The 25,947-nt window shown below is 42.1% G+C and overlaps 1 protein-coding gene and 1 non-coding gene across 5 annotated transcripts in view; one reads left to right on the top strand and one right to left on the bottom strand.

Moving 5' to 3' along the window:
• Window positions 1–24,661, top strand: part of Scrn1 (secernin 1) — a 57,908-nt gene extending 33,247 nt beyond the window's left edge. For all 4 annotated transcript variants that reach the window (XM_063240109.1, XM_063240102.1, XM_063240115.1 and 1 more), the window contains 5 exons: window positions 7,266–7,468; window positions 10,420–10,614; window positions 13,722–13,887; window positions 19,520–19,700; window positions 20,752–24,661. In XM_063240109.1, the coding sequence (XP_063096179.1) occupies window positions 7,266–7,468; window positions 10,420–10,614; window positions 13,722–13,887; window positions 19,520–19,700; window positions 20,752–20,910 (904 nt within the window). In that variant the 3' untranslated portion in view covers window positions 20,911–24,661. The remainder of the gene's footprint in view (window positions 1–7,265; window positions 7,469–10,419; window positions 10,615–13,721; window positions 13,888–19,519; window positions 19,701–20,751) is intronic.
• LOC111756271 (small nucleolar RNA U13) lies at window positions 5,176–5,276 on the bottom strand. The gene has a single exon (XR_002790748.1). It is a non-coding gene; the product is annotated as a small nucleolar RNA U13 (small nucleolar RNA).
• Window positions 24,662–25,947: the final 1,286 nt, after the last annotated feature.

Raw genomic sequence — 25,947 nt, 5'->3', positions numbered from 1 at the left:
CTGAGCTAAATCCCCAGCCTCTGAATTTATATTTTCATTGGCTTTCCAATATTTTTTTAACCTTTCAATTAAATAGAAATTCTGAAAATATAAAATTAGGAATGAAAAAATACGCCTTTGAAATTCCTCATTTATAACAGGTGTTATGAGTTATTATGTGTGCAGTCTGGGAATTACAAACTGACAAAAATCACCATTTTAAAGGTTAGAATGATGGAAGAAAATGTTATTCTCTTCCAAGTCTCAGGTTATCTTTTCAAGATTGTCAACCAAGAAAATGACAGGGTTTTCTTGAATATCTACTTTTTGCCAGACTCTGTGGTTTAGAAGAAGCTCAGAACTTCAAAGAGATGTTTAGTCTGGTTGTAGGGAAAAGACAGAACATTGAGCAGTGTAGATTTTATGAACAATTTAAGACATGACAGTAGGAGAGAGCTGACTCAAAGAGCTATGATATCATATGGAAGACCCAGAGAGTTCCAGGCTGTGGCCTTCAGTGAACATTGCTGGCTGGTCAGTTTTCCACGAACTGGGCACATTTGGGATACTCTGTGGTGGTGTGTTTGACTCAGATCTTCAAGATTGAAGGATGTGGACAGAGAGGGTATGTTTGGCACATAATTGTTAATGTGATAGTTAGCAAGGGCAGGAATAATGACAGTTGTCAGGAGATGACAGGGTGAGAGCTGCACCTTAGTCTAATTTTATCTCCTTCCCTGACTAGCTTGTCTGGCTCTTGCAATAAAAAGATGTGAAGAGAACCAAAACCCATCACTGGCAGGTACCTGGTAGGGGAGCTGGGGTGCATATATGTGGATCATCTCTAGTGTTCACCATCTAGTTTGAGCTTTAAATGAACTATAATTAGTTCACTGAAGCCCAGTCAGAACACAAGGGACCATTTCATATCAACCAAAGCCTACAGTTGACTCCTGAGCTGGAAGTCCTCTTGTATTAATTTCCACAAAGCTCTAAAAACAGTCTGAGCAGCTAGATTCTGGAGCAGTGATTGTGACAGCCAACAAGTGTGGCCAGTTAGAAATGCAAATTCTCAGATACTGTTCTACCTTAACTGAATTTGGCAACCTGTTAACCAACCCTCTCAAGGTGGCTGCAAACCATTGTTGCAGGAGGAGCTTGCCATGAGTTTGTTACATTCTCTTAATTTTGGGCTCCGCATTTCCCTAGGTATTGGTGTCTGAGGTATCTCTCTTTCCTCTGCCTTTACTTGTCCTGAAAGGATGTCCTTTCCTGGACACCTGTGAGAGTAGGCTGTTTACATTTTACACTCCATTTCAGTTCTATTCTGGACTATGGCTAATGATTAAGAGTACAGAATTTTCCCCATAGCTATCTTGGGTCTTTGTGCTTTCCATCCATATGCCAAATCCACCTGCAGTTCGAGCAGATCCATAAATGACAGTGTTTTAATAGACATTGACTTTAAAACCAAGGCACAAACTGTGTGCCTCTTAGAGGCTTAGGGGGAATGCAAGCTTTAGGAATTATTGTTTTTAAAATTCATTTTCTGTGAATTTGCCTGTTTTTTATTTTTGTTTTATTTATTTATTTTTGCTTTTGATCCATGGATCTCTGTGAGACTCTGACAGCTAAAGCTTTATTTTTTTTGCTAAGGAAAAGGCACATACATTTCACATCTTTCAAGAGATTGGTTTTAAAAGCCAAGCCACTGACAGCAGCTGATGAGAGGTGGAAATTTGTTTTCTTGGGTCGAAGTGTCTCTTACAATCCAAGGTCTGTTTGTCATGATGGTGTGTCTTCTATGTGTATGAGGACCAAGCACTTTGGGAACCCCCTGGTCAGTGGTACATTGGAAGTGTCTAATAAACAGCTTGGTTTAGTGGGCAGACCTGATTTGTGACCCTTTCCAATTCATGTGGTGTAAGTCCTCCCATCATGACAGATTTCAAGTTACCAGTGGCTTATTAACTGGCTCCCATTCCCTAAAATGTGAGCGTCTGCTCCCAAGCTGGCATCAGCTCATTGCAGCAGGTTACTACACTCTTTCAGTATTCTCTGTTTCTGCTTTCTTTTGCATATTTGATTTATTCTGGTCTTCTTCAGCAGATCCGTCTTTGCTGTTTGCATTTGTATTTAATATTAGCACCAGAACCCAGTCAACTCAGTATTTTAGAATATCTTGTAATTTTGAGCACATCCTATCAGCCCCTGCCCCAACATATTAAAAAAGCACACCGGTTCTTGAAAAGAAGCCAGTGTGAACATTTGGAAAGTCTGCAGTTTGTCTCTTGGGTGTTAGTGAATGTGATTATGCACAGGTGATTGGAACGGTGGCCTAGTCAATGTCTATAGGAGGGAAGAACCCATGTACAGTTAGGATTTCCTTAACATCCTTGGAAGACAGGCTTTGCATGCATTATTTCATTTAACTCTCACAGCAAACTAATGGAGTAGATGTGCTTACCTAGATTTGGTGGATGAGAAATTTGGAGTTTAGGGGAACTAAAACACTTGCCAATGGCCTAGGGCTAGAAGGTTGTGAGTCAGGGAAAACAGGCCCAGGATGGGAAGGCAACACTGTATTAGACTCTGTATTAGATTTCACTTTACTTCTCCTAATGAGATGGAAAGCTCAAGATCTGAGAGATGGAGATGAATCAAAAGCCTTCATAGACTTTTCCCCCCTGTCAAAAGACAAAGTGACAGTACATTTAGTTTTAGGAGATCGAGTTGGCATTTACTCGTGATGTATGAATCATAACAACCTTAATTCTACAAAATAGAATAAACCCTCCAGCCAGGTAATAACCAAACAGTGGATTTTATAAAATGGAAAAAATGGGACAGTAGGAAAAAAACCACAAACTGATAGGTTTTCACTAGGTCACTTCAGGTTACTTTTTTCACTAAGAGTTAAAATAGAAGGGGCTTCCTTTCTGTGTTGACTGAGATGGACTTTGTTTGGCTTGTTTTGTTTTTACAAAAACTAGTCTATTGTAGAATTTCTCTGCCTCTTTCATGCTTCACTCTGATTATGGGGCATTTACCATGAGTGACTGTTTTGAACTGGTTAGATCTGTTTGCACCTAGTGCAGGACCTCAGTCAAAAAACAATGAATTTCCATAGATTTTTAACATGTCAAATCATCTACTTCATTTATTTATCACCATAACATCTGCTTATCACCTTTCTTCATCTATTTTGGTTGCTGTAACAAGTATGTCATAGATGGGCTTCAATATCGTTTGTTTCTCAGTTGTGGAGGCTGAGAAGTTCAAGGTCAGGATGCAAGAAAATCTGGTGTTTGGCAAGGACTCATGTCCTTGTTTGCAAATTGCTGTCCACTCTGTCCAACCCTGGCAAACAGCAGATGAGGACATGCCCTTTTGTTGTTGTTGTTTTGATTTTTGGTTTTTGAGGGTTTTTTTTTTTTTTTTTTTTTTTGAGAGTCTTGCTGTGCAGTTCAGGCTGGTCTTGCACTCCCTGTGGCCTCTTGCCTCAGTCTCTGGGACTATCATGCCCACTTTCAGGCTCTTTTTTTTATAGAAGCCTTAATCCCATCCTGAGGGCTCCACTGTCATGACCTAGTTCTTTGTGACCTCTCAAAGGCCCCACCCTGGGCCAGGGATATAACTCAATGGCATAGCGCCTGCCTGGCAAGTGCAAGATCTTCAGGTTGATACCTGATGCCAAAGGGGAGAAAAAAAGGACCCCACCTCTAAATATCATTAAGGATTAGGCTTCAGGGTAGGAATTTGAGGGGGACATATATAAAGGTTCACAGCGTTACCTTCCTGCTTCTAACCCTCTGCCTGAACGCTTGGAATCCGCCAGTATCCAAGGCCATGAACTCAGAGATTTGTTGATTGTGGGAGGAGGGAAAGTAATTTCTAGCTGACCCCTATAAGAAAACAGGCCTATCCCTTTAAAGGGAGGGGTATTGACTACTTTCATTGTTTGCTGCAGGTCAGCAATTATATATCCACAGAAAATCTAGTTCTAACCTAGTTTAACTTATATAGAATAAAAAGGGGTAGGATTCCCCCTAGACTAGTGGTCAGTGTTCCTAAATGAAGATGAGGTGTTTCTCATGTTCTTTAGTGAGGTATGTTGACCTTTCAAGAGCTGGCAGCATGTGCTTGACATCTGTGAGAAGGCCATGGAGCCAAATAAAGATGTTTCTGTAAAACAAAGAATTGGATTCAGAAGCATCTGACTCTCAGACCCAGAATAATCTGGATGAAGCACACACTTAGGAAGGATTTGAACTGCACAGAGGGTAGATGTCAGAGTGAGGCCATAACCTTAGCCTATTTAATTTCATCTCTTTCTTTGTCCTGATCCTGCTTGGGCCAAGCCCAAGTGAAATTAACCACTAGGGCTATAAAAGAGCTGTTTGCATTTAGAATCATGTGAATTGACCCCATCTGGGATATGAGAAAGTTTGGAACATCTGCAAAATGATCTTTAGATGTTGGGTGACCTGTGTAACTATATGATTGGGTGACCATAGGCTGATCTCTCTGACATCTCCTCCACACCTAGTGATGTGGGTTCAGCTATATCTCTCAGTCTCAGGTAGAGGGCATGAAAGTTTGCGGCCCTTCATGAACTTTGTACTTTGGAGAGGGTAAGTGTGGCCTCATTCCATGGCCAAGAGACCAGGCGTGAGTGTTCTTATTCCCATCAGTCAAGGTCATGTGGGTCAAGGGAATATCTTTTACCCAGATCAGTTGAAATTATGCCTATAGGTGAGAGGTGAGGGCCTATTTTGCCTAGAAGGCATTCATATCAGGGTGGGGGCCAAGTGTAATGGGGTCTCAGTGGAACATAAACAGGCAGAAGATCAGCAGAGAGAATTGAAACTACAAAAGGAAATCCTAACCTCCAAAGATGGGGCTGTTGCCCAAGGCCAAGATCACATGTTCCTAGTACATGTTTGTATGGGTCATCTGGTACTGTGTGAAGGCCTTGGGGCAGGGGTCTGCCTGGAATGTGTTGATGAGGCCTTGTGATCAGGGCCCTTGCAGGATGCACAGCTCTGGGTGATGCAGTGTCTCACAGCACACTTGTGTGCTCCTTATCCTCAAGATCACCTGTGTGAGAACTTGCTAGTCCTCTCTGGATAAGACCACATACCAAGGGAAAAGTCTGCTTATCTTGATCTTTCAATGGATTCATTGCTTTTTTCAAGTCAGATGGGTAATGTGGCAATGTTGTAACAAGATTTGAAGGAGGCATATCTCAGACAGCAGTGTGGAAACCCAGTTATACTTCTTGTGCACAAAAGAATCAGGTTTATTCTTTTATCACTCTCCTAAGTCCTTAAGATCCAGCTTTGTAAATCCCAGCTTTGAAGCCAAATCTTCCTAAATAGGCTGAAAATGAGAAATGTCAAATGGATTTGTACATAGTGATTTGAGTAAAATAATAAGCCGGTTACAAGACTGAACCCATAGGTCGTAGTTTCATTATTTTTCTTCTCTGTGACAGCACAATGGGATAACCCTTCAGGACATATTAAATTAAGTGAATTTTAATAGCTATTAGTTCTAAAGTTGAAAAGTTCACCAGGAAGAGGCTTATACCACCATCTTAGCTCTGTTCTCCCTGTTTTTTTTTTTTTTTTTTTTTTGTCTTTTTTGAGACAGGGTCTCTATGCAGTTTGGGCAGGCCTTGAGCTTACTTTGTAGTACAGGCTCTTCTCGAATTCGCAATGATCCTCCTGCCTCAGCCTCCCGAGTGCTGGGATTACAGGTGTGAGCCACCATGCCCAGCTATTCTCCCTGTTTTAAGACTTTAGCTCTTGCCAGCAGAATCAGAATCTGAATGAACAAATGAGTAAATGAATTGAGTATATATCATGCGCCAGCCTGGAAAGGAAGTAGTATCATTTTGCTTTACCAATAAGGAAATAAATAGTTGGAAGATCACATTGCTTAAGATTGTATAGCCAGTTAAGAGCAGAACCAGAGCTGGAAACTGGGTCTCTTAATCTTTGAATCGTATGTTTCTCTGCCACAGTGTTCTATTTCCTGAAATGTCCTTACCACACTTCATTGATTTTATGCACTAGTGCTATGTATTCTGATGTGCATTATCTCATAAACCTATTCTCATAGCAACTCAGTGAGACAGTCACTTATTGTATAGGTGGCATAAAACTGAAGCTGAAATATATTGTGTAACCTGCCTAGTATCACTTAGAGGGCAGTGATCTGTACCCTCCTTAAAGGGTTTAGTAATTGGAAGGGCCAGGTAAGATGGATGTCTGACTTCAGAAGGAAGTTTTTGATAACTGATGCTGTTAACCACACCAGTAGGTGTAGGCTGGTGGGCAGGAGGACAATATATAGAAAAGACATTGATCATGTCCTAACCAACTTCCCATTCCTAACAAGTTCTCTGAGCAAATTATATGCATACAGCACAACGGACAGTAAGCAGACACTTTTATTACTAATTGTCTTAGTCTGTTTAGGCTGCTTTAACAAAACACCAATAAAGAGGGTGGTTTGTAAACAGCATAAATAAATTGCTTATAGTTCTGGAAGCTAGGAAGTCCAAAATCAAGGTGCCAGCATTTGGTGTCTACTGTGGGACCATTTTGATTCATGGGTGGTGCCTTCTTGCTGTGTCTTCAGATGATAGATGGAGTAAGGCAGATCTCTGAGCCTTTTTTAATAGGGACACTGATCCCATGCATGAGGACACAGACTGCATGATTTAATCACCTCCCAAAGGCCTCACTTCCTAAAACCATTACATCAGGTGTCAGAATATAAACATAGGAATTTTCAGGGGACACAAGAAAGCCACAGAAGAAACCAAAATAAATACCTGTTATAGTATAGTACAGATCAAAGCTGGCAGGGCAGAGATTTCCTTTTGCTTAGGATGCTGTCAAGAGGGGTTCTGTGCCACAGTAAAGGGGTCTCACTAAGGGCTAGAGCAAGGCTGTTTAGCTCCTTGGGAGAGAAAGCCAGCAAGAGAAAGGAGGGTCTGATCTTCCTGTCTAGAGGAAGAAACCAGTAGTTTCCCATTCTATCTTCCCAGAAAGATGATTTCCAAACATGTTAACCATCCTCATGATTGGTAACTGAATACATGACAGAGATATTCTCAACTAAAGTGTTCCTGATCAGTTTGCATATTAGTCTGCATAATTAGCATTCTTATACATGATGGTATGCTTTAGGATTCAGCCTTGCCTCAGTCTTTGGTTGCTATGGTAATAATCACATGGTATCAAATGACGGAGGTGCACTTTTCTTTAATGCAGGCTTGGTTTAGAAAGAGGGGCAACAGCTAAAGAAGCCTTAGATGTCCTCATCTCCTTGTTGGAAGAATATGGACAAGGTGGGAATTATTATGAAGATGCCAGCTCCTGCCATAGCTTCCAAAGTGCATACCTGATAGTGGATCGTGAAGAAGCCTGGGTACTTGAGACTGTAGGGAAGTACTGGGCTGCTGAGAAAATCACAGGTGAGTGCAGATTGAAGAGTTCTGAGTGCATCCTTTTGTAAGGATGAAATTCAGCTGGACACAAGGCACCAGACCCAGACTTATACCGATGTGCTGACTCTGTCTGTGCTGTCTGTCCATGCTCAGGCACATTTCTTACTTGTGGATGTCTGTCCAGATGTGAACAGGGTCTCCAAATTCAGAATGAAGGAATGTTGACCTTGGGGAACGACACTGTTAACATTTCATATTTTCTGTTTGCTTCCTGGGAAGGACTCAGCTCTGATTACCAGCAGCTCCATGAGTCAGACCATTGCTCTGTTAGTTGACCAAGGAAATGATGAATCTTCAGTCATACTGTTATGAATCCCTTCAACAGGGAGTTGTCTCTTGTCACCCTCCAGCCCTGTGGCTCTTTGAGATTGGACTCTTCCTTTAAAGTAGGAGTCTGTACCTGTACGGAGCACTGTTGAATGCCTTGCTGGGCCAAGCAGGCCATTTCTCTGTGAGATAATATTCCCAGAAAAGCAGAGAACTTCCATATCCACACAGGATTTAGTGCCCATAGCACTGCTGTGCAGCATTCCACTTTGGACACAGCACAGGGAAGAAAATATCAGAGCTGAGCATGGTTGTCTCAGTGCATCACTTCAGCACCCTCAGATTATAGGTAGAATGGGATCTCAGAACAGGAAAAGGGCATCAAAGAAGACTAAATAGGTATAAAAGAGAATCGGCCTGTGATACTCCTATTACATTCCTTAGCACAGGATGTTACATACATGACATGTGCTGAAGTTTCCCCTCATATCTGGCAGACATGGCTGGTAGATCACTACATCCTTCTCTTGTTGAACCTATACTTGGCCTGTGTTATACATGCAATCCTTTCCTATTAATCAGAAGAGTCAAACGTATTCGCTATCCCTGCCTTACGGGTGTTGGAACCAAATTTGACTTGAGTTAGAAGTAGATCTGGTGCATTCATTGGGAGTCACACCTGTTGTCTGTTTACAAAGCTCAGTGATCAGATTAAACGCTATGCAAAGTTGTGTCTCTGAGATAGAGAAGTTGACTGTGATTTCTTGGCCCAGCTGTGTGAGGCTGTGTCTGCTTGGAGGAAGGAGTGGCACAAGAGTGTCAAATGAGTTAGTGGTGCCATCAGCAGCCACAGGAAGTTTTTCCGTCCTTGTTTGCCCAGAGTCTTGTCTTGTGGTGATTATACAACAGAGGCAGCAAACTTAAAACTCATTTATACAAAGCCCTCCTAAGATGAAATCTTACTACCAAATGGCAATCAGGAAGGTTTGTGGGCCATGCTTCAAAGCACTCAGATTGCTTTTAAGTAGAATCTAAGACTTTTTGATCTATAACTGCATTTCAAAAGCTGAGCTTCCCTTCACCATAATAGTTTAAAAAAAATCTATCTCCACAAAATGAATTTTGTCTTTCACTAAACATTTAAGTAAAAAAAGCCAGCTGTTTCTTGGACTCATCGATTTTATGTCTTCTGTTCCCTCAGCCCATGTGATTGATGGCAGAAAGGTTTAATGTACTCTGTCCTCTAAATGCTGATTCTTGAAAGCAAATGTCTACCATAAATCAGCCTTCAAATAAAATAACATCTGTGGAGTTGTTTACATAAGCTTTTCTTTTTCTTTTTTATTGGCTTAGTATGAATAGTTTAAAAAATTGCTTGATTAGGCCAAAACTATTTTTTAATTGTTTATAGTTTTAATTTCGTAGTGTTCTCTGAGGAAATGAACAGCAAAGGACCATGCTTATGAGCCAGAAGTGCTTATTTTAGCAGTGTAAATCATAGAACAAAACATCCTGGGAGAACTCAGTCTAGCACTGTTCCTGCCTCTAGGGACTAGGCTGCTGGCAGGAAAGGCTTATTGTACTTTATAGCTTGAGCTCTGTTTCTCACTTTATTCTCCATGAAGCTGGAAGGTCTCAACTTGTTCCCTTGGAGCATCAGATGTGGATGGCCTTTTGGGAATGGCACTGCTAAGGCACTCTTAGCATTCTGGACAGCATCTTGAATTTTGAAGGTCAAATCATCCTCTGTATCTAAGCTCATGTTTTGCGGAACATGTGTTTTGAAGAAGCCTGCTAATGAGGCAGGCTTACCCCATGTTCTGTTCTAGCTCTATCATCAAAGCAGGGCATACCCAGAATGTAGACATTTCTGATTCTAGATCTCTTTATCTGTACTTTTTTTTTTTGGTACTGGGGATCAAATTCACGACCTTGCACTTGCCACGCAGGTACTTATGCCACTGAGCTAAATCCCCAGCCCTGTACTTTTGTTTTTATGGGAAAAAAATCCTCATATATTTTTCACACACACCCAGACACACACCGGCAAGTACTGTTATTTTCAAGTGATGCATTCTCATTGCCACTATGTATTTCTAAATATTGAGAACTGAAAAAAGCTGAATGAAGAAGCAGAAGCATCTGATTATTATTATTTTTTTTTTTTAGAAAATCATGTATATTTGGGCAACAAATGGTATAAAATGCGCTCCCAGGTGTAAAGGAGTTAAGGTGGGAACAAGGACTGTGTAGATGCTGTAGAGCAGTTCCGTGCAGGAGCCTCTTACAGATTCCTAAATCCTATCAGTGGAGCATCTCTTTCAAGGAACCTTTCCCTTTTCTTTTAGGTATTGCATGTTTGGGGTTTATCTAGGTAGAATGAAGAGCCTCTCATATCTCCTTTTGATTGTGAAGTCATGTTCAGTAATATTGTTGCTCATTTAAAATGTAAAAATATCTCATTGAGGCTGCTCAAACCTTTTAAGAGGTCTGTTGGAAAGAGGTCCAAGCATTGTGTTTCTTTCATCAAAAACTGAGCTGATTCTTTCCTGTAATGTCAGGGTTTCAAGGGAAGGAATCTCTCTAAATTTCCATTTCTTCAAGTCTCTGTACATGTATTTCCCACTAATGTGGCTTTGTACTGTCTACAGAGGGAGTGAAGTGCATTTGCAATCAACTTTCACTCACCACTAAGATGGATGCGGAGCATCCTGAACTCAGAACCTACGCTCAGAGTCAAGGCTGGTGGACGGGAGAAGACGAGTTCAACTTTTCCCAGGTGTTTTCTCCAGCTGATGACCATCTGGACTGCTGTGCAGGCAGAGAGAGCTTGGAAAAGCACGAAGGTAGTTTGACCCTTACGATTTTCCTTCTCATACCTGTGGCTTATGAAAATTCCAGAAAACTGAATTTAGGAGGGTGAACGAAAGGAGGAGTAGAGAATAGACTGTATGTACTACTCAACTTGCACCAAAAGTCCCTGGTGTGCTGGCAGGAGGGAAACTAGTGCTTATTTTTATGCAGTGCTTCCCCATCCATGGAGGTTTCTCGTCTCTCTTGATGCCGTTTCCCCTGTAATCATCCATGTTGTGTTGTCTTTTGTGGTACGTATGCAGCCTCCTCAGAGCGCAGTATTGATATTGTTGATTTAGTTTGTTCCAATGTTTTTTTCTTGCCCGTTATTACTATCTTCCTGGCCCTTAACAGCAGATGTGTTATCTTTTGCTTATCTGTGGTTCCTTTTATGATCCTGGCACGGTCCTTTGTTCCATGAATGTTTGTTGAGTTGAATTGCTGTGTTCTCTTTACAAACATTCTATCTGCCGTTACTGACTTAAAATCAGAATCCACATTTAAGTAAATGAATTGGCTAGATGCCTTCTTACTTTTGTACCTGAGTAGAAGCACTTCCAAAAATCTCACAGTGGTCACATTTTATGTTTGCTAGTTGTCCATATTTAGTAAATCAAACTTTTGACCATGTAGAACTGGTGTCAGCAGACTATGTCCTGCAGCAGATGTATATTTTGTGAACATGATTTAATTGGAAAATAGCCACACTGTTAGTCAGCTTTGTGTCACTGTGACAAAATATTTGACATAAGCAACTTATAAGGAAAAAGGGTTTATTTTGGCTCATGATTTCAGAGGTTTCAGGTTATGGTAAGGTTCAGGTTCATTGTTGTTGGTTTGAGGCAAGGCAGGGAACACATGGTAAGGAAACTGCTCATCTCATGATAGGAAGAAGGAGGTGGAGGGTGGGGAGAAGAGGACAGGGAGAGCACTGCTGTCCCGGTATCTCTTTTAAGGACATGCACCCATTGATCTGAATTCTTCCCACTGGGGTGCACCTCCTGAAGGCTCCACCTCCTCCCAGTAGAGCGACAGGCTGGTGACCAGGCCTTTAACATGTGAGCCTTTGGGAACATTCAGGATCCAAACTATGGCTCCCTTTTATTTATGTATTATTTATGGCTGCTTCAAGCTATAATGGCAAGTCGAGCAGTTGCAACAGGCAAGTTGTAACGGAAACAATATGGCCCACAAACCCAAAATATTTCCTGTCTGGTTCTTTAAGAACAAGTTTCCTGGTCCTTAATCTAGAAGAATATGTTAGTACTTTTGCTGTAGAACTTCAATAATATATCCTGGTTGGGAGGGTAAGACAGTTTTCATTTTTAAATGGGAACTTTAAAAAAGCTAAAAGTTTTTAATTAAAAAAATCTAGCTTGATAAAGGATAGTCTTGTCAAAATATCAGTCTAAAATCTGATAATGGTTTTGAATCTAGCTACAAATTTATAGGAAATACAGCAGATAGAAGAACATACAGAATAACACAAGGCAGAGAGCAGCTGTAGAATCCAGACTATGCAGAATACTATAGGAAGGATGACCCAAGTTTTCTGATAGATGAGATACTGGGGTAGTGGGGGACAGAGATGAAAAGATTTTGGTGACATTACTGAACTGTAGGATTTTGATTCACATGAATACAGGAGAGCTGGGGATATAATGTAATGGAAGAAGAAACTGAAAGAGTAAATAAGATCCAAAGTGTATAATAAAGTTGTAAAATGTGAAGAAACTGTTCAACAGTGAAGAGAAACTGGGATAGGGGAAAGGAGAAAAGAAGGAAGGGAAAAACAACAAAACAGAACAGAATATATAAGGTAGTTACAATAGTTATACTACTAATTTCTCTTAGTTCATTGAAAAGAAAGGTTTGTTCTAATACTGTTTGGACCATTAAATGCCTATATCTTATACTCTGAGTAACTAATTTAAAGATAACAGTATGCAATGTATTAACCATTGTTACTCTACTATTACCTTGCTTTGAATTTTCTTCTCTTTAAAATAAAAAATAAATAAATAAAAGTAATACAATGGTAGAGGACATGTTGAGCATGTATGAGACCCCCAATGTCAATTTCCCGCTCCACAAAGCAATAACAGCAGCCAACCTAAATCAGTATACAGGTTTATGAGACACTGAGGAAATATGAACACTGAATAGTTGGAGAAAAAAGATTTGTAATGTATTTAGACGTGGCATGTCATAAATAGAGATTTACAAGCAGAATACATGGTATTAGCAACCTACTTCCTATGTGATGCTTTGATTCCATCTGTGGATCACAAACTAAATATTTTAATGAACTATAACAAGAGGGGAACATATGGAAATGAAATGCTATGTGTTAAAGCACCCATGCATCTGTAGTAGTCTTAATGGCTAATCAGTCTTTTTTGTTTCCTTTTTTTTTTTTTTTTTTGGTGCTGGAGATTGAACTCACGACCTTGCACTTGGGAGCCAGGCACTTATGCCACTGAGCTAAATCCCCGGCCCTGTAATAGTCCTAATGGCTCTGAATCTTCTAAATGCCTCTATATGTGCATTGTTTATTGCAGAGAGGTCATTTTTCCAAACAGAGAGTGGACTCCAACCAGCGAGGGAGGTGGGGAGAGTGTCTAGATTGCACACTTCCTTATAGATATTTGTTGAGTTATTGCACTAGTTGACTTATGGTCATGTGCCATTATAAAAAAGATTACAAATTAATGTGGCTTAAAAAAGATGGAAATTATTCTTTTCCATGTTATAGTCCAGATACATATGGACAGTCCAGGGCTGTGGGTTACTCTGGTCTGTACAAGTCTTCCATTTGGTCTTCCCCATGGCAGGATAGGGAAAAGAAAAGTGATGGCTAAAGATGTAGTTGTAACCAGGGATTTATACGCTTCATTTCTGCTACCCTCTCATTTGTCAAAACTTACCACATGGCCAAAACTAGGCACAAGGGAAGCTGGGAAATGTATTCTGTAACTGAATAGTTATGCTCCTAGCTGTAATTACAGGTGGCTTATTAGTAAAAGGAGAAAGAAGTGGATAAATTTGAGTTAGCAGTCTGCCATATCCTTTTTCCATCTCTCTCTCTCTCCTTTTTCAGAAAGCATCACTGTGCAGACCATGATTAACATCTTACGGGACAAAGCCAGTGGAATCTGCATAGACTCTGAATCTTTCCTCACCACAGCCAGTATAGTGTCTGTCCTGCCTCAGAACAGGAGCTCTCCGTGCATTCACTACTTCACTGGGACCCCAGATCCTTCCAGGTTCGTCTGAGACATAGTCTCAGAGGCAGAAAGCATGCCTCACCTTTGAGAACTCATTCAACAAGCTTGAATTAAGTTCCTGGCCATGCCCTTTCCTTTGATAGTGAAGTCACATTTTTCAGCCCACCTCAGCAAGGGGCAGTACAGCACAAAGAGCTGTGATCAGGTGAAGTGTTGTAACTCTATCCAATTTGATTAGCTGAAGTGGCTATTGTCACATGGTATTCATCACAATCACCAAATGACATGATTCTTTTTAAGTTCATCAAATAGTTAATGAGAATATACATACCATGGGCCAAGCATTATGCTATCAATGTGGGATACGCAGATGAACAAAACACAGTGAGAGAGATGCAGAGACCCCCAAATTTGTCAGAAAAACCAGTTCCTCTAAGTCACTGAACAAAATGGCTCAAAGCCATTGCAAGTCGAGGCAACTTCAAGCATGCTGGCCACTTTTGAAGACATTTTTGTTTTAGGGAGCTGCTTTCTGTTCACATACTGCCAGAAAGAGTCAGTACTGTAGTTGCTAGGAACACAGCCTCTAGAATGAATGGTAGGACTCTGAGTCCATCTTGGTTATCTTGTAGCTGGATAAGTTACTTAACTTTGCTAAGCTTTGGTTACTATAACTGTGCAGGGACCACTTTTTGTAACTGCCCCCCACCCCCCCGCCTTTTGATAGACTTGTTAGGAGGAACAAATGAAGGATTCCAAGTTTGGACTTAGTAGGAAGTCCTTTTAATTGCTATTTGTGAAGATGATCTCTGATCTGCCATTCAGATAGCAGCCCCTCTCCAGTAATGTCGTGTGTGTCACAGGTCACATCATCAGTAGTCTAGAACCATCCATTCAGTGCTTTCTAAATGTGTTCATTATTAGAATTATTTGGTGCATGTGGGGGGGGGGCAGAAAAATAAAGGTGCCTTGACCTAAAGCTACTGTGTCGGAAGCTTCAAAGTGGACCTTGAACTCTGTAAGGTAAGTCTGATCCTCAGCATGAAAAGCTCTGCAAGACTGCCTGTTCCATAGGTTCTCTGGAGTACTTCAGGCACTCTGTTGGGCAAAAACTTATCATTATTTAATGTCGGTTAAACTTTTGAATCTGCTGCCAAAGAATCTGCTACTATTAAAGCTCATTCCTTTTACAGCTGAAAATGTTCATCCTCTGTTACTGTTTCAGGAATATGAGATAAGGATGTGTCTAGCTAGGGGGAACGTTCCCCTCCATCCTCTCTCCATCTTGAATGACTCAGGGGAAAAGTCAAACATTTTTCCTGGCCCTTTGGCCTCATTTTTATAATTATTGCCAGTATCCGTAGACCATCTAATCAGATCTGACTGTTGAACATAATATAAATTATTCTTAGTTTTTCATTCACTCAACCAATACTTATTAAGCACTTGTTGCATAGCAAATGTGTGTCTTGAATATCAGGGATGAGGTGTGAACAAGGAAGAAGTTGCACAGATGACATGATAAAAGGCAGAATGACATCAAGGAAGAACTCTGAGGGGAACTCTAAGAAATGCCAAGGACACATTGTGGGAAGAGTGGAAATTTAATAGGTTCAAAAAGCAAGAATAACTTTCTGGGCAGAGAGACTAGCACGTGCAGTGGCACAGGACGATGGAAGAGCATGGCACAGTTACTAGGTTTCCATCTGCTTCGCTCCCTGGGCCTCCATTACACAAGCCCACCCACACTCCTGGGTTCCTTTAACAGTGAGCCTCAGCCACTCAGAGGGCAGTACTCTCTGAGCCTCCCTGAATGTGCCTCCTTCCTAAATCCAGATCCTTTTCCACAATTCATCTCTCAGTTCTGAACCCCTTCTTTCATGGTCCCACCTTCCACCCACATTTTGGTCCACAGATTTGGGGATTCTCTTTCCCTGGGATCTGGACTCCTCTCCTGATGGATGGTGCCTTAGCTTGCTCCCCTAATGCTGGTGGCTCAGCAGCCTCTTGTGAGGACCCTACTGGCCTTTTAGGGGCACGTATGGGTGTTTAGAGGTTTAGTCTGAAGCACCTAGACTGTTCAGTGAAGGTATTTGGACGTTATTCTTTAGGAAGCTGGAGCCTTTCAAGGAGTGGGTTGGACCAAAGCACCCCTCATTGTCCTGCTGTCACTTCAGTAAGGAGACAGGCTTTGTGATGCCAGGACATGAATGTGGGGGAATTTCATTTCTCAGGCTGAAGTACATGGCTTAATCCAATTATAAAAGTGGGTTGCAGAATAACCTTCTGATATTTAAAATGGAAAATCTCAAGTAATTTTAAAAGACAATTATTCATGGTTAAATTAATCGAAAAGACCTTGTAGAAGATTAAGGCCTTTCCGGAAGACATTCATTTTTATCTTCCCTAGTTAAATGGGCTGTGTCTCCCACCATGACTGTAGAACTGTCATAGGTTATTTTTTTTTTTTTTTTGGTCTTATTCAACATTTCAGTGTTTCTCTGTAATTGGGCATGTTCAACATTTTGTATTTTGCCAGCAGGAAACATAATTACCTACTCAGGTTGTTAGGTAGCACAATTAAGATCTTAGTTGGCTTCTGTGAATGCTAATAATATTAAAGAGACATTTTCAGGAGATTGTTTTAGAGCAGTGAACTTGCAAATGACTAGACCCAAGAGCAGGACTATATTACAGTATTTATCTCTTCCAGTCAATGTGAGAACCAAAGGACACAATCTCACTACTGTACTGTTAGCTCGGGCACCTCTCTGTTCCTTGCTCACTGCACTGATTATAGACCCTTTTCTTGAAAACACCTCTCACATTCACTTTATCCATTTGTTCTTTCCTCCCTCCACCCTACTGTGTGCGAGGCACCAAGCACCTGATGGAAGGAGATGTGCAAGCCCTTCCATTGATTCCACTGGGTCAATGTGCTGTTGAGTGAGCTGGACTTCAGTTATTCATAAAGTCACACTAATTGGCTTTGGTGCAGTGAAGCTTTCACAAGCTGAAACTTGTTAAAGCTTCATGATATGAGGAACTGGGATAGAAATAGAATCTTTTGAGTGTACGAGAGCCAAGCAAAGCTGATCATATGCATGTCTGCCCAGCTCTGTGTTCCCTGATGCCATTGGTAGCTTAAAACAGGCCCGTGAGGAAGTATTTACACCAGTAATAGTAAGCAGACTGGGCTTACTTTTTTCAGAGATGGATTTCTTAGACTAGCAAAGCACAGAAAGATTCTTGCATATAGGAAAGTGCACAAATACTCAAGATATAGAATGGTAAAATACAATGGGGGAGAGAGTTCTAGGAAAATAGGATGTTGGACCTACTGTATGGCAGCTACAGGTGGTATGTTTGTGGCTGGAGACAATGTACTGAGGCGGCACCATAACTTATGCAGCCTTTGGAGCCACGGAGGGCAGAGCCTGCACAGATACGAAGAGCTGAGGACCCCAGGCAGAATGGCACTGTCCACTCCAATTGCATTCTGAACTCTTCAGGTACTATGTCTCCTTTCTGTTTTGACTTTCTAAGTCTTCCTGCGAACCTGGGCCTAGCACACCATCCTTAAGATGCCCTGTGCTCCCAAAGTATTAGTTCTCTTTCCCTCTAAAATTGAAATGCTCTTCAGAGTTTGACTCTACTCTCAAGTCATGTGTGGCTTTTATAATAACACTAAAGTGACATATTGTGGCAATGAAGCTACAGTGATCCACAGATGGATTATTCAGAGGGATAGTTACATTTTGAGAGAAACTGGTTATTTCAGATTCTTTGGAGATTGGTTCTGAATTTGGCAGATTCATCAAAGCGCAAGTCTCTGTGCTGTTCCTTTCTGTACCTAATGTCCTTCAGTGGATTCTCCGGGTCACAAGATCAGCTTGGTTTAATTGCTTAGGGAATGCCCACCTCTTCAGCAAGATCAGAGCCCTATCTGAGGTCAGAACTCCTAACGAACTTGCAAGTCCCAAAGCACAAAAAGTTAGTATGAAGATGGTGATTGTGCAATAGCACAGTGTGCATGAAACAACAATAGAAGGATGTAAGAGTGGGAGGCCATGGGAAAAACTGACTTTGGACTCAGGAGATCTGCGTTTAGTTCTCCACCCACCAGTTGTGAGGAATGTGACTCTGGACAAAACATGTAGCTTCTGTGAGCCTCAGTCATCTCATCTGTAAAACAAAACAGCATGCTCAGTGCTTTGTCCCTGGTACCTGGAACAGTGCCTGACACCTAATCAGAGCTCAACACATAATTACTGAATGATTACATGAATGGTCAGAGCCATAAGAAACAACACAAAGTGGGCTATGGTATAAAATGCTAGAGGTTTTCATAATATTTTGCTGTTCTTTCAAAATGAGAAAAGATGATGGGAAAATATATTATTTTATAGTTTGGTAAACTTATTGCAAGGTTTTAGAAAGAAGTAAGGACAGATAAGTCCTTTTGATAATGGAGAGGAGGGAAGGGCCCTGGGAGGGCCCAGCATGCTGTGTGCTCCCCAGCAGATAGGGCTGGGGAGGGGCTCATCTCCCATATACATGGTATGTGTGGGATTCACCTGCAGAGGACGGCAGAGTCCCTGACACTTGGCCTTGGCTAGTTCCTTCCACTCCACCAGCTTGGGAAGTGAAGCCTTGGACATTCAGGTTCAGTTAGTCTAGCTTCTTTGTCGCATGTTGTGACCATTGTCTTCCTTCGCTTGAGCCCTGTTTCCCATGGTCACTGCAGGAAACTAGCCAAGAGGCTCCTCCTCTTACCCATGGGCTTCGCAGTGCCTCAGACTTGGACCTTGTGTTCTGTTGGGATCTTGCTGAGCTGCACATCATGCTCCAGCTTCTGCAGTGGTGCTGTTGCTGCGAGTCCAAGGACAGGACTTGGGAGGCGAGGGTATCTGGTTCCTTATCCTTTTCAGATCTTGAAATGTTTGTGTTCAGATCACAGATAATGTTTGTGTGGCACACTGGTGAGGCTGCTCTGGCTGCCCCAGCCCCCACCTACCTGAGGGCTGAGAGTCAACATTGCAGCTCATTTCTGACCCACTTGAGGGTCCCTGGAGTGGGCCATGGTATGCCCACTTCAAAGAGAAAAAATATCCAAATCTGACAAACTGATCTTTACTGTGATCTTTACTGAGAATACCTATCTCCTCTGGGGGCTCTGGGATCCTTTGAGGTCTTCTGCCTTAGCATGCCCTATCTTTGAGTTTGTGAGAAATATTGTAAAGATTTTTTTTTTTTTGTAGAACAGAACCTCAAAAACAGAAACAAAAGCTCCTTATCCTGGAGAAGAATCAGGCCTCTTTACCTCAAATCAGTGGTCCATTACACCCATTCCGTGAACACTACACGTCTGTTTGCCTAATGTTGTAGAATTTAAAAGGGGTTCTCAAATGGTGCATCCTGAACAGAGAGAGAGTCTGTTTTGGTGGTTCCTTGCTGTAAATAGAAGCCCATAAAGCTTATAAACAGCCATTAGTTTGACTGAAATAGCTAACACACGCAGTGTGATTATCTTGGCATATACCTACCACTGCTCACCACCCACCTTCACTAGAGGTTGGCTTAGAGGATATTCGTTGAGTAAAAGGATAATCTCAGAGTGTTCTCAGACTCCAAGTTCAGTCTATCCTAAATGGCTGTCTTTTCTTTCCAGGTCCATATTCAAGCCTTTCATCTTTGTCGACGATGTAAAACTTGTCCCCAAAGCACAGTCCCCCTGTTTTGGGGACGATGACCCTGCCAAAAAAGAGCCTCGATTCCAGGAGAAACCAGACCGTCGGCATGAGCTGTACAAGGCCCATGAGTGGGCACGGGCTGTCATTGAAAGTGACCAGGTAAGCCTGGGTAGGGGCCTTTGTTGGGTGGCGAGATCAGAGAGAAAGGAGGTGGGAGACAGAGATCAGAGAGGGCGGGGAAGTGGCCAGCAAGCTCCTCTCCTTCCTCTCCAGCTTGAGCAGTCTCCTCCCAGAAAGCCAGGTTCCCCAGGCTCTTCCCAGAATGCTGCTGTCAGTCCTCCTACCCACTCCTGCAGCCAACTCAGGCAAAACCTACTTTTGATCTGATTCTGGAATTCAGTAGGCTAAGAGTATCTCTCATTTACTGGCAATATAGGAGTTCTGAGGTGCTCAGTGTAATGTGCTGCCTAAAATTCTTTGCCTACTTTTGAAGGTAAAGAGGTATACTGAATAGTACTGCTTTATTTAAAGACTCAATCGTATGTTGCTTCAAATAAGCAGTTCTCCAAAAATATTCTGGAGATGGATTATGGTGATGGCCACACAACAGTGTGAATGTGCTAAATGCTACTGAGCTATATATTGAAAAAAATGGTTAAAATGGTAAATTTTGTGATATACACATATATATGTAATGATATGAAATAGTTTTAAAAAGATTCTCAAGTTCCCAGTATTTCTTTTTAAGTAATTCTTCCAAGTGCTCCTCCCACCTTCAAAACTTTGCCTAATAAAGCTAAAAGAAAGCAATTCAAATATGAAAAATACCGTATATGTTCCCTTAGCACTTAATCAGTGCCCAGAGAAGTGAGGAATTTTCAGTTAAAATCCAAGCCTTTATTTTGCCAGGAAGGAGCAAGGAACATAGTTGTCTGAATTCATCTGTGGTCTCAGCTTTTAATTGGTCTCATTTGTCCTGAAGATAAATTGGTGCATATATTTTTGTGGCCTTGGCAAGCCTATTGTCTTACATTTGGCACAATGGACTGAAATCCAGATGAATTTAGAGAATGAGTTCCTGCAGTCGAGTGTGGATCAAGATGGAGGGGGCGGCTGGGCCGCGGGAAGGAAGCCAGCACGACCCCTAGTGCTGTGTGTCCACTACCACGACTATTTTGCTGACTTGTGAAGTGGCCGTGTCCTTCCTCAGGAGCAGGGCCGCACACTGAGGAAGACCATGTTGGAGCTGGAGAAGCAAGGCCTGGAGGCCATGGAGGAAATCCTGAGCAGCCCTGATCCACCAGATCCTGCTGAGGTCGGGGACCTTTTCTATGACTGCGTCGACACGGAGATTAAGTTCTTTAAGTGAAATAAGCATTCCTTTCCCCCTTCTTATTTAAAACTTCCCACCTGACTAAATTACCAGCAAAACAAACCACTCTCCTGTTTGAGTCAAATGAGAAATTTACAATGTGGCCTCTTTTTCTGAAGCCAGATCCAACTGTTACCTTGTGTCTCTAAACGTCCCCTTCTTTGCTATAGCTCCCCTTCCTTCGCTATGTAATGTGTATCCCCTTTCCCTGGTATTCGGTTGTGTGATGAATTGTGCATTTGAAGCTGCTAGTCTTTTATTTCAGTGACAGTGGACACATGAGCCTCTCCTGGGAGAGCTGGAGTGCATTGGGCTTGAGAGGCAGGCTCACGGTGCTGAGCTAGCGGGAAAAGCAAGCTCTTTGAAGTCTCAGTCGTTCAGTACGAGTGTCTTCCAGGTTAACAAAAGGCATTTGTCTCTACACAGGCTCCTGTGTGTGGAGTCAAGGGACAACCGCTCCCCTTCCCTTGAGTCTATGGCTGTGTTCAGTATAGTCTCTACAGGTGTCTCCTGGGGACTGGCGAATGGGAAGGAATCAGAGGGATCCTCGTCAGGCCCAGCTCCATCCCAGCGCCCATGACCCTGAAGGACGTATCTTCTGTGTGTTTGATCCAGATCTGTTTCCACAGGCAGATCTGCGCATGTGTGTTACTTGGAACCCTCGGGGCTTAGAGATCCCAGGACACCATGCAGGTGATCTCTTGAATTCCTGCATGGCTCTCCTGAAAGGTACAGCTGCTATGCCCTCATGGCAATGCACCTGCCCCATGAATGCAGCTTTGGGTGGAAATGATCCCAGTCTAGTTGCTAACATCTAGTCCAGGATTCATTAAATGATCCTGTGGGAGAATTCTATCCCATAGAGCTGTGGCTCTCTCAGCTAATGAAGGAAAGGAAAGGAGAAACTCTTGACTGTTTAGATTGTGGTTACACTAGCTGGAAGCTGAGCAGCCACTACTTTATCTCAGCAGAGAGACTACTTAAACTAATTTGTTCCCAATGTTGTGTTCGCCACCAGAACATAGAAAAACACGCAAGGGGGGCTGGGGATTTAGCTCAGCGGCATAAACGCCTGGCTTGCAAGTAGGCAGTCGTGAGTTTGATCCCCGGTACCGATTAAAAGGAAAAAGACAAAAAAAAAAAAAAAAAAAAAAGAAAGAAAGAAAGAAAGAAAGAAAGAAAGAAAGAAAGAAAGAAAGAAAAACACGCAAGGAAGACCAGGTGGGCTCTGGGAGGACACAGGGCCACTTGGTGAAAGATGGATGCAGAAACATTTCTGCTGGTAAAGAGTCCAGCCATGTCCCTCCTAAGCAGCCTGTTGGATCCCATGAATTAGTATGAATCCCATGAATTAGTATATGAAACAGCTTGCTCATGGGTCTTGTCCCTTAGTCTCTGGGCCCTCAATTGCTATCTGAGGTGGGTAGAAGGTGGAGAGGGCTGAGCGCCACTGAAATGTTCAACTATTCGGAATGGCTAGGAGCCTAGATAACAGAGCAGCCAGTGAGAGAATGCCTTTTGGGCCTAACTATGCTTTACCATCCTCAACAGGAATCTGAAAACAAAAATATTGTGAGTTTCTGTAGTTTTAGAAATGGCTTAGGGTGGGTAATTCCTTTCCAGCAGCAGAATCCTGGATGATGAGGGCTGAAAGGGGCCCTACCCTTTATCATATGGGTGTGAACACTCAGGAGCAGAGGTTTTTATTGGAAGAAACCTTTTTTTTCCTACTTTTGCTCAGGTGTTTGGTAAATTCAGTATGTAAAACTTCTACCTACCCATAGTGAGATGGGAGGAGAATTTTAGGAGAAAAAGCTAATGGCTGCAGATTAGGGTGCCTTGTAATTGTAGTGTCTGCAGCTGCTAACGAAGGAAGGATGAAGCCTAAGGGTAATTGGTACCCATTCACTCCCAAGTCCACCTGACGGGGGGTTATGTAAAAATGAGACCATGCAGAAAGCCATCCTGTGATTCCATAGCATGGTCTCACCCTCCCTGTTAGGAAACGTTTCCCTACCCAACATGTCTGTGGCTGCCAAGGTGATTCCAGGGGTCTAGTGAGAGTAAATTGCACAGAGGCCACCTTTCATTGTTGAGCCAAGTCACAGACTGCTCTGCCAGCTTGACGTTATTACCCAGTTGTTCAGTGGGGAGCACAGTGACTACTTGTGTTAGGAGGCACTGACCTCAATCAAACATCGCAGAGAAGGCCCAATGCTACTTGAGTGACCTCACTGTGCATCAAACCGTGAGGTCCCTCTGTCACCACTAGAGGGCATGGCAGCCCTCTGTGGCATAGCCTGGCAAAGCCTGGCAGGAAATGAAGGTAGTACCATCAAAACCCAAATAATAGCAGTGGATGGGTTCTTTATGCATCGGGATGGTTAAGGAAACACGTAAAGAGAGTAAGGACTACTTGATGTGATGTACTCACTTTTTAGTGACCTTTATCTTTAAATTAACAGCTGGAAATGCTTTGTTGGACTTGGAGTAGGTTGTTGTAGGGGAATGGTTTATTTTGAAATGCTCCTAACAGATAATGATTTGGAAAAATGCTCATTACAGATAATTTCTTCACAAGGGATTGCTTTTCTGAAGGCAATACAGGAAATGAATATACAGGATGAAATATGACAATGTCTAAAGGTCACTGTATGTAAATAGCTTCCTAGAATACCATTTGTGTATCTATCAAGACAGGAGGGCACTTGTGCATGCTTTGTGCAGAGAGAAATCATGGCCATAAATGACAAAATCTCTCTCCCTCTTTTCCCCTGTGACCTAACACAAGCTAGTTAGTCTCGTCTAGTAAATGAGATTCACTGTAGGTGAAGACAGCCCTTAGACTCAGGGCAGACATCAGTGAAAGTAAATTAGCAAAGTAAAAATAGAACCCTTTCATTCTTGGAGGTGACCTGAACCTTTATGTAGAATAAAGATATAATCAATATTATGGAGATTCTAGTGCTCAATAATGTAAGATCCAGTGTTATTATTAGGAATCTACCTTACAAGCTAACGGAGCAGGTATGTTAGATCGTAGCCATGAAGTTCCCTTCTATTGGGTGAATCTGTAGATATAAAGTATAATTATTGACCAGACAAATAACTTTGTATCCTGACTGACATCATCTTACATTAGTACAGGTGACACATGTGTGGTCGACCCAGCAAGGAAGCCAGGTAGGACCAGTATGTCAGTCATGACACCTCTTGCATCCTTGCTTGGAGAACCATGTGTCTTTTATCTGAAAGGTCTTCATCTGAGCTTTCAGCTTTAGGAAGGAAACACAGGGAGGAGTAGGGAGGGAACCTAGTTCTCTGGCCACTTGTACGTGCAGGGGAGGCATGGCAGGTGATATGCCCAGTTGTCCTAGCACAACCTTATGCTTCCTGTAGCAGTGGCATTTCATTCCACCCAGTCCAGAATCCCTGCTCCCCTCCTATGGCGTGTGACAAAATGTGCTTTGTCTGACCGATGCCAAACACCCCAAAATGTCATCTGCAGATTTCTTGTGGGAACCAATATGTACATGTTTGCAATCATGTTGCAAGAATTTAAATGTGTTAGCTGGAAAACGCTACTGCCAGGGAAAATAAAATCTGTTTCCTGCAGTGGGAACTGACCATGTAGTCTTAACAGTCTTTTGTACGAACACACTACAAGCCAGATAACTCCCCTATCCAATGCTTGCCTTGGGATTGTCTCTAAATGCATCAAGCATATAATAAAAGATACTGAGATCAATGTGTTCTGTCCTGTGTTTTGTGAAAAAATGCAGGTGTCAGTCACAACACAGAAAATGAATGTAAGGGGCTTGTTTTTCTGACTGGAGTTTTAGGAAACTCCATCATTCTGGCAATTCCCTGCATTTGGTACCTTTCTTTGGATTAATTCACTTTTTAAAAAGAACACAACTACAATGAGCTATCAACCCAGACCCCTCAGGACAGGGACTATTACAAAGGCGGCAAGTGTCGGGGATGTGGAGACACTGGAACCATGTGCACTGCTGGTGGGAACATACAGTGGTGCATCCGCTGTGGAAAACAATGCTCAAAAAACTGAAAACAGAGCTGCCTGTGACTTGGCATTTCCACTTCTGAGGATACATACAGAATACCTGAGGCAGGGTCTGGAAGAAGTATTTGTCCACCGGGTTCCCAGCAGCATTGCTCACAGTAGCTAATAAGTGAAGCAAGTATGCACAGATGGATGGATGAAAAGACAAAATGTGGTCCTTCTATGCCATGGACCATTATTCAGTCTTAAAAGGGGATGGAAATTCTGACGCAGGCTACAGAATATATGAACATCTAGGACGTTATTCAGAGTAAAATAAGTCACAGGAGGATATTATATTTACATGAGGTACTTGAATAATCAAAATTATGGCAACAGTAGAAGAGTGGTTTCTAGAGGCTGGGAGGAGGGGAAATAAGGAATTGTTTGAGAGGTACTCAGTTCTTCAAGATGGCAAGAATTGTGGAGATGGATGGTGGCGAGGGCTGCATAACCATGTAGATGTACTTAATGCTGCTGAACAGTAGTGTGTTGTGTATTTTACTATGATGTTTTTTTAAAGAAGGAAAAAACTTCATACTAGACCATTAGATGGTTTATTATAAATGCTTAGCAACTCCATACCAGAAGGATATCACTTCTGGAAAGAAAAAAAAAGGTCTCTCCAATCTTGTGCAGGCAGAACACAACTGATTGTCTTGTTCAGGAAAACAAGGCTTAGTTACCTTCAATGTGTGGACCTGTCAAGATCTGTCTAGATGATGGCTTCATGTGCTTGATAAACGCCTTATTCTCAGTTTGTTCTTAATAAACATAACGCACTGAGGCAAAGTTCCAAGGTGACAGATTGATTGTGTATTGGGTTGTTAGTGCTGCTGTAACGCTATCACGAACCAAGCAGTGTATCCAGGAAAAATTTATCACAGTTTTGGATCAAGGAGTCCAAGATCAGGGTGTCTGGTGGGCTTGATTCCTTCCAAGGGCTGTGGGAATCTATTCCAAGCCTTTTG

The sequence above is a fragment of the Cavia porcellus genome, unplaced genomic scaffold (assembly GCF_034190915.1).
Source record: "Cavia porcellus strain 051 isolate PalLab524CR breed Dunkin Hartley unplaced genomic scaffold, mCavPor4.1 scaffold_2, whole genome shotgun sequence".
Classification (NCBI taxonomy): Eukaryota; Metazoa; Chordata; class Mammalia; order Rodentia; family Caviidae; genus Cavia; species Cavia porcellus.
This window is presented reverse-complemented; position numbering and strand designations above follow the sequence as displayed.